The 12,356-nt window shown below is 42.2% G+C and overlaps 1 protein-coding gene across 1 annotated transcript in view; it reads right to left on the minus strand.

Moving 5' to 3' along the window:
* RNF212B (ring finger protein 212B) overlaps positions 1-12,356 on the minus strand; it is an 84,403-nt gene that overhangs the window by 15,583 nt on the left and 56,464 nt on the right. The window contains exon 11 of the mRNA XM_040416908.1: positions 6,737-6,784. Within this exon, the coding sequence (XP_040272842.1) occupies positions 6,737-6,784 (48 nt within the window). The remainder of the gene's footprint in view (positions 1-6,736; positions 6,785-12,356) is intronic.

The raw sequence follows: 12,356 nt of genomic DNA on the forward strand, positions 1-12,356 counted from the left end.
ATTGTATATCATTAGTTAGATTATAATCAAATATCCACATGATAGGTTCCCTTTAATTCCACATTGTTGTTCCCTGTACTGCCTATTTTTACCTGTGCTTAAAATAGGGTTGCTAGGCATGGTCCGTCTATCTGTTGAAGGACGGAGCACGCAGCGTGCAGGCTCACATTACTGACAGCCAAGGACTGTAAGTAAATGATTAAAGCCAGTCCTCCCCAGCAGGTGATAACAGTGCCTGGGCTGTGTGCACTTCTCCCTGTCCCTGCGCTTGGCAGACGCTCCCTCACTCAGCAGACCTGGAGAATGCAGAGTTGAACCAGCGCACACCAGGGAAGGGAGATCTGCCGTCTGCTCAGTGTATAAATGAAAGCAACATGTGGTAAGAGGACCCCTTTGTGCTGCTGGAGATGAACCCTTTAGGGGGGGAGGGCTCTGGTTACTGACACTTTTGGGGGGCTATTGTTACTGGCTAGTGAGGGCAGGCGGGATTAGCCTCAGGGTGAGGGCAGTGGCGGCCATCTTAACTGAATAGTGAAATTGCAGTTTTATGCAGACTGGTTGCTAAGGGCTGAATCTTATTAAATATGGGGTAAGTCAGTCTAATAGTAACTGATTCTGGAATATCATGTTATTAGTAACTACATACACTCACCTAAAGAATTATTAGGAACACCATACTAATACGGTGTTGGACCCCCTTTTGCCTTCAGAACTGCCTTAATTCTACATGGCATTGATTCCACAAGGTGCTGATAGCATTCTTTAGAAATGTTGGTCCATATTGATAGGATAGCATCTTGCAGGTGATGGAGATTTGAGGGATGCACATCCAGGGCACGAAGCGCCCGTTCCACCACATCCCAAAGATGCTCTATTGGGTTGAGATCTGGTGACTGTGGGGGCCATTTTAGTACAGTGAACTCATTGTCATGTTCAAGAAACCAATTTGAAATGATTTGAGCTTTGTGACATGGTGCATTATCCTGCTGGAAGTAGCCATCAGAGGATGGATACATGTTCTCATTCTGTTTACGCCAAATTCGGACTCTACCATTTGAATGTCTCAACAGAAATCGAGACTCATCAGACCAGGCAACATTTTTCCAGTCTTCAAAAGTCCAATTTTGGTGAGCTCGTGCAAATTGTAGCCTCTTTTTCCTATTTGTAGTGGAGATGAGTGGTACCCGGTGGGATCTTCTGCTGTTGTAGCCCATCCGCCTCAAGGTTGTGCATGTTGTGGCTTCACAAATGCTTTGCTGCATACCTCGGTTGTAACGAGTGGTTATTTCAGTCAACGTTGCTCTTCTATCAGCTTGAATCAGTCGGCCCATTCTCCTCTGACCTCTAGCATCCACAAGGCATTTTTGCCCACAGGACTGCCGCATACTGGATGTTTTTCCCTTTTCACACCATTCTTTGTAAACCCTAGAAATGGTTGTGCGTGAAAATCCCAGTAACTGAGCAGATTGTGAAATACTCAGACCGGCCCATCTGGCACCAACAACCATGCCACGCTCAAAATTGCTTAAATCACCTTTCTTTCCCATTCTGGCATTCAGTTTGGAGTTCAGGAGATTGTCTTGACCAGGACCACCCCCCTAAATGCATTGAAGCAACTGCCATGTGATTGGTTGACTAGATAATTGCATTAATGAGAAATAGAACAGGTGTTCCTAATAATTCTTTAGGTGAGTGTATATGAAAATTGAAATTAGGGTCTAAATGTGACAGTTATCCTTTAAACTATCTTTGTTGGACCAGATGTTGAGTGCCTGTCTACTGTTCTTATTTAAAAAAAACAAAAAAAAACATTTTATTGTTCAGGGAGTCAAGGAGGAGTTTATTTTAAGTAGAGATGAGCGAATGTCATGTTATGAAATTCGTTCATGCTTCATTTCGTGGTAAAAGCAGAATTGCGTTATGGATTTCATTACCATGGACCATAACACAATTCTATGACAGAATGCCTTTAGAGGCATTCCGTTATTCATTCCGTCATAATAAAAGTCTATGGGCTGCAAAACGGATCCGTTCCGTTTCCGTTATGCAGGAGAGGACTCCCCTACATAACGGAAATGGGGCGGATCCGTTATGCAGATCATAGACTTCTATTATGACGGAATGAATAACTGAATGCCTCTAAAGGCATTCCGTTATGCATTCCATCATAAAATTGCGTTATGGTCCGTGTTATAAAATTCGCTCCTCTCTAATTTTAACAAGGAGGTCCATCGATGCCAAAAACTCTGACTACTTGTTTATAGGGAGTCTGTCGCCGGGCTGTCAGTGCTTAAATTTGCACTGAAATACACAGTCCAGAGCAGTCTTGACAATATATTTCAGTGCAGTTTTGAGTCCTGACAATGGAGGAGGTTTTTACCTGTTGACATAGCTATATGAGGGCTTGTTGTTTGCAGGGTGAGTTGTAACTTTGGCGCCATTTTGGTATACATATACTTTATTAACGTTTATTAATTTTGAAGTGGAAAAAATCTGCAAATCCGCCACTGTGTTAGTGTTTTTTTAATTAAAACAATATTCAGGATCTGATTTATCATGCCTTTACTTAAAAATTTAGCGCCTGGAGTAGCTTTTTCAGAAGAGTTAGGTTTGAGGATAAGGCAAATTTATCAAACGGCAGGAGGCATTTAAATGTGGCACTAAGTACATAAAGATAGACTCAAGGAAAACGGACTTCAAATATTCCCCTCTTGATAAATTCCCCCCTGAATTTCTTATCCAACCCCTGTAATGCCCCCCAAAATGCCCAGTCCCTTAATACTGGTCATACTTTCCCGGCACCCGCGTCGCTTCGGAGCCCCACACGGCCACCGCTGCATCTGCCCGTTGCGCAGATCAAAGCATATGAGGCATTAAGTATTGCAGGTAATGTTCCATAATGCAGTCATGGTGTACAATTTGTAAGATCTCAAAATTGTTTGGGTTTCGGTACTTTTTCACTTTGCTACATTTCACCTAGTAACTGCCAAACACATAGGTCATCCAATTGCAAAGCTATATATGTTTAGGCCCAAAAGGGTTGAATGAGATCACAAGTCCACCAAATGAGAAGTAAAGAACATACTTGATTTTTTAATCGCCAACATACTGTATATTTTAAGTATGAGGATATATTTTTGACTGCCGCATATTAGGTAAGATATCACCAATACAAAAGTTTTGTTGTGAGGCTCTAAATGGTTTACACACTGAGATTCTGCTGCCAGAAGCTGTTAGAGATTTGTTGTCATTGTGATTGATTTAAACTTATATTTTGATCAAAACCAAGTTTAAAAAGAAAATCCCTCATTTAGCTCCAGTGCACTGGAACAGAGAATGCGTTCCCTGCCCACTTACGACTGAAATGGTATCTGTAAAACTGCCTGTCATCCTTATTTGCCAAACTATATCTGGGCCTAAAATTAGGCTGTACAACTGGATATTCCCTGGTTTTCGTTACCACTGGGCTTGCTGTACTGAGTGACCGATTTACTAGGTGCAGCTGAATAAGTGTTGGTGCCGAGTGCGATTCCGTGGACTGACTGTTTATAGGATATATTAAGGCTCTTTTATGTTGTGCAGATTCAGATTGTGTAGAACTGCTGACAATTAAAAACCCATTTGTTTTAATTTGCTTTCCTCAAGTGGAGGGTTTAATTGGTGCTTCAAATTAGGCCTCATGCACACAGCTGTGTATGTATTGCGGTCCACAAAACCAAGGACCTGCTTTTTTGTTGTGTAATTCACATTTTTCTCACTCCCTTTACTAGAAATTACTATTCTTGTCTGCAGTACGGACAAGATCTATAATAAAAGTCCTAATTGCCCAGACTTGAAACCAACAGAGTATCTGTGGGACCACCTTGATCGTCGTGTTCGCTCTATGGATCCTCCCTCATGCACCTTCTGACAGCTGTGAGATGCGCTTTGACTTGAATGTGTATGTATAGATGATGCAGGATCCAGCACTGAAAAAAGGTTATGGGCACAGCTCACCTCCTCCCCCTCCTGCACAATTACCTCTACACATATCACAGAGCATACCTAGATCTTCTGAATGATGTGAGCAGCAAGATGGTGGCTGCACCATACACAGAAAATATAATGCACCCTAAAGTAAAAACAATCAAAAAGTGACCCTACTTTGTTTTCAGTTTTACATAATAAAGCATTTTTGAAAAAAAATTATGTTTTTGTGTTTCCATTTTCTGAAAGCCGTATTTTTTTTATTTTTATGCCGATCGTCTTGTGCACGGGCTCGTTTTTTGCAGAAAGAGTTGACGTTTTTATTGGTACCATTTTTGGGTACATATGATTTTTTTTGATCATTCATTATTACACTTTTTAGGGCAAGGTGACCAAAAGATTGGTAATATTGGCAATTTTTATTTATTTATTTTTACGGCGTTCACCTGAGGGGTTAGGTCATGTGATATTTTTATAGAGCGGGTCGTTACGGATGTGGCAATACCGAATATGTATAATTATTTATTTAAGTTTTACACAATAATAGAATTTTTGAAACAAAAAAAAATAATGTTTTACAGTCTCCATAGTCTGAGAGCCATAGCTTTTTTATTTTTGGGCCGATTGTCTTAGGTAGGGGCTCATTTTTTTGTGGGATGAGGAGACTGTTTGCTTGGTACTATTTTGGAGGGCATACACATTTTTGATCGCTTGGTGTTGCACTTTTTGTGATAGTAGGTGACAAAAAATGTATTTTTTGGGACTGTTTAAATTTTTTTTTTTACGGTGTTCACCTGAGGGGTGAGGTCAAGTGATATTTTTATAGAGCTGGTTGTTACGGACGTGGTGATACTAAACATATTTAGGGTAATTATTTTCTTCAATTATAAATGTGCATATATGGTATTTTTTCTTTTTTACTTTTTCATTTATTTTTCACTTTTTTTTCTCACACTATTTTGACTCGGACCCACTTGGTTCTTGAAGATCCAGTGGGTCTGATGGCTCTACAATACACTGCAGTACACTGTATAGTGTACTGCAGTGTATTTTCATTCACAGTATCCTGATCAGGCTCGTGCCTCTGGCAGGCTTGCATATCATGGCAAACCTGGATGCCTGTGTAACCATCGGGACGCTGTAACCATCTGTTATGATCAATCGGGGCAGCCTCTGATGGGGCAGGGAGGAAGCTTCCTCCCTGTTTACCCCTTCCATACAGCGGTCCCTACGGACCGCCAGCACAGATGTCGGCCGTTACAGTATATTGTCAGCTATATGTTACAGCTGTCCGTAGCACCCGTTTAGATGTACTTGCGGTGACACTTTGATCTCATGATGTACTGTGCACGTCATGATGCGGTAACTAACAACACATCATGACATACACAGTTCGTCATTAGTCACTAAGGGGTTAAAGGGGTTGTCCGAGTTCAGAGCTGAACCCGAACATAAGTTTACCTTCACACATTTAGCCTGTATCAGTCGAGCATCGGAACATTTCTTGCTCTGATGCTTCCCCTTGCCCAGCACTGCACTGCGCAGAACAAGGGCTTTTTCATCACTACAGGTGACGTACTAGGCTTCTCAAGTGTTTTACAGGCTAGGGCAGCTCTAAAGATCGCAGATTAGTGCCGGTGACGTTACCAGGATCACTCCTATACGGAAGCCTCCACCTATTATACTGAAAAAAAGCCGGGTACGTCACTGGCAGTAAACAAACAACTATTGTCCTGCGCTATGCAGTGCAGGGCAAGGGGGAGCATTGCAGCAAGAAATCCTCCGATGCTCCACTCATACAAGATAAATGTGTAAAGGGAAGCTTATGTCTGAACCCAGACAACACCTGTAACTCCATTTCCTTAGACCATAAGAGAAGTTTACAGTCCTATCAGGGACATTTATGGCATATCTATATGATATGGCATAAATGTCTGATAGATGCCCCTATCTCCAGAACAGTGCCCCATCGCACCTAGTTGGAAAGGTGAGAGGTGACCACAAGGGATGAGCAAATCGACTTTGGATTAAACATCCAAAGTCGATTTGCATAAAACTTTGTTTCAATACTGTACGGAGCGAGTATTAGAATGTATTGGCTCCTATGAGCCGAAGTTATTACTTCGCAAAGTCTCGTGAGACTTTGTGTAGTAACTTCATAAATTGATTTATACTGTAAAACATTTCCCGAAATCGGGTTCGGTTCCCAAGTCTATTCGCTAATCCCTAGTGACCACCCATGCACAGCTCTCTCTCCATTCACTTTAAAAGCACTTCTGAGAGTATCTGAATATGCAATTTTCCAAAGTGCTAATGAAGTGACTGAAGAGAGAAGTACATGGTCACCTCTCCATTCTTGACTTGACCCCATTTTGGCAATAACAGCAGGTCCAAGAGGTGGGACTTGCACCCATCTTATATTTATGGCTTGTCCTGTGTCTATATGCCCTATTATGGTTTAAGAATAGGGGGTCCTTTGTGCCAGAACAGAGATCCTCCCTTATAAATGCAGCAAATCCAAGTATTACAAAATTTTATGTAAAGCATTGGCATGCTACATTTCATCATTTCAGGGGAAATGTAAAGCAAGGTGTGACTTGGCAATAAGACCCAAATGGCTGGTTTATAGGTAGGTAAATACAGCATTGGGAAATTGCCCACAACATATACGTACTGTTACTATCCTAGCCTAGTGAATCAGGTAAATACCGCATTATTGAATGTGAGACCGCATAATTGTATATTTATGTATGCAGAGAAAGGAACTTACTTATTTTCTCAAGCCAAATGATGTTGACATTTTAGGAGTATATTTTAGCTGTAAAACAATGTAACCAGTCTTATTTAAGATATCATATATATATATACTTCTAAATTGTAATCAAAATAACATATATAGCCAATGACAAATTAATTAGGCCCATTGCATTCATTTATACAGCCTTTGGCCTGTTTTAGGCTACTTTCACACTCGCGTTTGGTGCGGATCCGTCTTGCATCTGCACAGACGGATCCGCACCGATAATGCAATCGCTTGTATCCGTTCATAACGGATCCGTTTGCATTATTTATTTTAAAAAAAAGTCTAAGTCAAAACGGATCTGTCTTGACTTACATTGAAAGTCAATGGGGGACGGATCCATTTTCAATTGCACCATATTGTGTCAGTGAAGAACTGATCCGTCCCCATTGACTTACATTGTAAGTCTAGACGGATCCGTTTGGCTCCGCATCGTCAGGCGGATACCAAAACGCTGCAAGCTGCGTTTTAGTGACCGCCTCAAAAACGCAACGAGGACCAAACGCAGCCAAATTGATGCATTCTGAACGGATCCTTATCCATTCAGAATGCATTGGGGCTGAACTGAACCGTTTTGGGCCGCTTGTGAGAGCCCTGAAACGGATCTCACAAGCGGACCCAGAAACGCCAGTGTGAAAGTAGCCTTACACAGTTAGTTTTGGTCAGTATTTTGCATCAGTGTTTGCAAGTCAAAACCAGGAGTAGAACCTACAGAGAAAAGGTATAATAGAAATATTTGTGCCTCTTCTGTGTGTTTGGACCCACTCCTGGTTTTGGTTTACAAATATTGATGCAAAAATACTGACTGTGTGACTGTTCCATCTTTTTGCTTAAAAAAATAAAGTTATAAAGCATTTTTCACTTTGGTTAGGTTAAAAGGCTACAAGATTGACACATAGAATGAGAACGGTTACATGATTACTTTTACAGGAGAAGTAAATGCAATAAAGTAACAAACCAACTTATACTTACCACTTTTGTCATCTGCCATTTCCTGCACTGTGCTCCAATCTTCCCCTACTGCTTTTAGATTTCCTGGCTGCAGTAGTGACATTCCCTGTTCACCATGTCATCACTGCAGCCAATCACAGGTCTCAGCAGTGTTTTTTGCACTTTAAATTTACAAGGTTCATTGAATGGCATACAGTAGCTAGCATGTAATATTTCATGTGTCGGTTCGATTACAGCTATACCAAATAGGTCATGCACAGTGCGGAGACCAGGACTGTTCCCATCTAGTATTTGTAGAGATAAAATTGACTAGCGTTTGGTATGTCCAGGACATCATAGAACCAGCCGTTCTGCCTTTTGTGACTTGAGCCGTGGTTTTCCAACAAGATAACGGCCATCCACACGCTCCCCATGCTACACAGCGTGCTCTTCAGGGCATCCATCAGCTCCCCTAACCAGGTTGAATTGCAAGATCTCTCCCCATCGAGAATGTCTGGAGCTGAATGGGGTGATGGGCCTCACTTGCACAGTAGTCAACAACCACCCTGGCTGAACTACAGATCCAAATTTTCCATGCTCTACCGTGTGCCAGAAATTGAAGTCCTTGTTAGCTAGGGGCTGACGTAGGCTTCAGGTATAACAACAGTTTCTGACGCAAGTAATACTAAATCCAACAGGCTATCGACAGCCCTACCCCCTCCCACGAATCCCCACCCCTTTCCTCGATTCCTTAGAAAATATGGCAGGTGGGGAGGACAAAATGAAAAGTAATCAAAGTTGTTTGGCAGACACTGATTTTCCAACAATAAAGTTAGTACCACATCATAGACAATGTGTGCGTATGCACTAGCAGAAGGACTATACTCAAAACTCCAGTGGCAACCCCCTCCTCCTGTGCAACCCTCTCTCTTAAAGGGCTTCTGTCAGCCCACTAAACCGTTTTTTTTTGTTTACTAATAATCCCTATACTGCGAGCTCTGCATACATAAGTTAAATAATCATTTTGGTTCAGTAGAATTTGATAAAAAGCTATTTTTAAAATAAGCAAATTACCTTGCTACCAGCAAGTAGGGCGGCTACTTGCTGGTAGCAGCCGCATCCTCCGATCCTAATGACGCCCCCTCCACATTGTGATTGACAGGGCCAGGGAACGGAATCGTTCTCTGCTGGCCCTGCCTGTTAGGTACGGCCACGGCGCAGGCGCCAGATTTTGAATGCTAACAGGCAGGGCCAGCAGAGAACGATTCCGTTCCCTGGCCCTGTCAATCACAATGCGGAGGGGGCGTCATTAGGATCGGAGGATGCGGCTGCTACCAGCAAGTAGCCGCCCTACTTGCTGGTAGCAAGGTAATTTGCTTATTTTAAAAATAGCTTTTTATCAAATTCTACTGAACCAAAATGATTATTTAACTTATGTATGCAGAGCTCGCAGTATAGAGATTATTAGTAAACAAAAAAAAAAACGGTTTAGTGGGCTGACAGAAGCCCTTTAAGGCTAATTAAGATCGCTCTCTCAGACTATGCCAGGCAGCCACTCAGTCTGTTTCCTACATGTATACGCTGTATGTCATGTCACTGTATATTTTTGTTGAGGGGGCCCTGACAATAAAATCTTTCAGTCGTCCTCCTGGGTGGGCCCCTTACTCCCCTGCTTCAATATAGCTACACCCCAGCTGTACGCGGTTTAGCATGCCATCTTTATCGTGCCTCTTCAGGTAGCTAAATAGAAGTAGACGGCAACCACATCTGATTTTGTGTGGTGGCAGTACTGGTGCTAGTGTGGTTTTGATCCAGCCAGAACTAAGCCCTTACAAAGGGTAAGCCCTGCCTAATGCCCCACCACCATTAGCCGATCAGTGGACAAAAGGCATCTGGCAGCACCTCCCTAACTGCTTTCTCCAGATGTTGGCCGTGCCCACAATACGGAATGACTCCAGAGAAGATGTCATATACGTCAAAGGTAAGTAGGAATCTGTAAAGCGGTCTGGACAAAGATTGCTAGAGTTACATAAGCATATCACCAAGGGCTCATGCACATGACAGATCCCGGCATGCTGCTATTTTCTTTTTCACTTCAATAGAAATGTCCTATCCTTGTAATGGACAAGAACAGGACATGTGCAGTATTTTTTTGTGGGGGCCACATCTTTTGTGGCCCCAATAAAAAAAATTTGCGGCACAGATGCAGACCAAATATAGTCTGTGCATGAGGCTTAAGGGACAGGAAACAAGAGAACAATAAGAATAAAGTGTGAAAGCAAGATATAGTGTGTGAACTGGCCAAAGTATAGCTTAAATACAGGCTTGCGATGGATATAGAAAGAAAGCATCAGCCTGGCATGTAGTAAACTGATATGGGCATAGAATTGATTGCACGAATGGTGTAGATGGGAAAAGGCGATCCCGAAAGGGGCCTCATGGGTAAGAATTGTAAAGAAAAAATGCCTAGTGACTAACTGTACACTGAAAAGTGGGCTGGTGATAACGAATATATCTATATAACCAGTTTGGAGCAACACCTGGATTGTAAAGCTGTAGTTACACAGCCTGACGTTCGGGACAATTATCAGGAACGAGCATTCCTACAAATACTGGTTCCGATAATCTAAAGGTGCTGCTCGTTAAATCAACCTTCCGGGACAGCAGATCATGCTGTCTAAACAGCACTCTGCTTCCCAAGAACATCATGCCACGCTTCACCTCCACTAACAAGAAGCCGATTGTCGGAGAGAAACATAAAAACATAGAATGTGTCGGCAGATAAGAACCATTTGGCCCATCTAGGAACGCTTCCTTTGTGACAATCGGCTGCTCCTTGCTGAATCAAAATGCGCCTTAACAGAGGCAATATGAAAAGTTAGAAAGATACTTCCAATTGAGTCAAAAGGAAAATTCCATGGCAATTGGCAATAGTGGCATAGATATATCACCCTAGGAAGAGACTGGGATATATATGAGAAAATATTAATTGTGCTTCCTTCTGAAGCAATTTCCAGTCCAAATCTCTCCCTCATGGAGAGCATCTGATGCGTCCCAACCCCTGATATTTGAGAACCCCAGTCACCATGGTGATGTTCCCACACATGGCGTGCAATGGGATTATCTGTATTGATGCCAATTCTCTGATGGTCTTGCTCAGATACTGGACTTTACACACACATGTGATACACCAATCCAGTAGTTTTACAATTCATGAATGATTTCAAGTGGTATGTTTTAGCCGTCACCAAGCACCTGAATGTCTTGCCCACCTTGATGGACCCACATGCCATACAATTACCACATTTGTAGGTACCAACAATAGTTGTGTGTCAAAAAGAAGCTGAGGATAAGCGTGCATCTTACCGCTATTGAAAATTGCCCTGGGCATGTTGCCTTTGGGTGTATAGATATATTTGTTATCATCAGCCTACTTTTGAGTATATAGTTAGTCACAGGGCATATTTTCTTTCCAATTCTTCTCCACGAGGCCCCTTCAGGGTAGCATTTTTCCATCTAGGACATTTATGCAATCAATCCTATGCCCATATCAGTTTACTACATCTGGTCATTTCTTTTTGTGATGAATTTCAGCCACGCTGATGCTTTCTATCTATATCCATTGCAATTGTATATTTATGCAATACTTTGGCTAGTTCACACAATATATATTGCTCTTACACTTCTTATTGTTCCCTTGTTTCCTAATGTAATGTAACTCCAGCGATCTTTGTTCGTATCATGGCGTGGCCGAGGAGGCAATTCGGGCAGTGCTGCCAGATGCCTTATACCTGTTGATTGGCAAGCGCTGGGTCTGGTCCAGCCTTAGGCAGGGCTTACCTGTTATAACGCCTTAGTTCTAGAGGCAGCGTCATGACCACACTTATGCCAGTACTGGCACCACACAAAATCAGATGTGGTTGGCGTCTGCTTCTATTTAGTTAGCTTCTACTCATGCTTCTGAGCAGATATGATAAAAAATGGCATTCTGAAATTGACGTTAGATGATGGGCACGAAACACGTTTGATCAAAAATGTGCACAAAGAACATTTTTCATGTATAGTAGCACTGTAATCTAATATCCCTAATCCCTAGTTCTTTTGTTTGCATGTGTAACAGTGTGCTGCCATACGTATTGTTTGCTGGGTACAGCATAAAGTTAGTCTTTCTGCTGGTACATAAGTACACATTGCCAATGTGGTACCAGCTTTATTGTTGAGGGACATTACTATTAGCCTATCTAATACTTGCGTCCCTCCACAACTGCACATTCCTCTGACCCCAATGGCTAGAGCTGGTCCTGTGTAGATTATCAGGGAGTATGCAATCATAGGCCCCTGTTTATCTGCACATGCTGGTGGTTTTTCTGTGTTCATCAGAGATAGACATTTTAGTAATAGGGAATACAGCAGATGTAGTCTTAGGTGCGGTACTGAAGGGCCCTTTACATGGGCCGAGAATCCCGCAGATAGGAACACTCATTAGCGATTATCTGGCGTTGTAAATGTGTAGTATGCTTAGCACCCATGTCTCACCCACTCATTGTGCTGATTATGGGTTCACTGCCTTTGTATTCTTGGGTGAGTAGCTCCAGTGTTTATATAAGGCTGGGTTCACACTTGCGCTGTGAACTCCGTTAGTCTGTTCCAGCAGAGAATA

The sequence above is a fragment of the Bufo bufo genome, chromosome 2 (genome assembly GCF_905171765.1).
Source record: "Bufo bufo chromosome 2, aBufBuf1.1, whole genome shotgun sequence".
In the NCBI taxonomy this organism is placed as follows: Eukaryota; Metazoa; Chordata; class Amphibia; order Anura; family Bufonidae; genus Bufo; species Bufo bufo.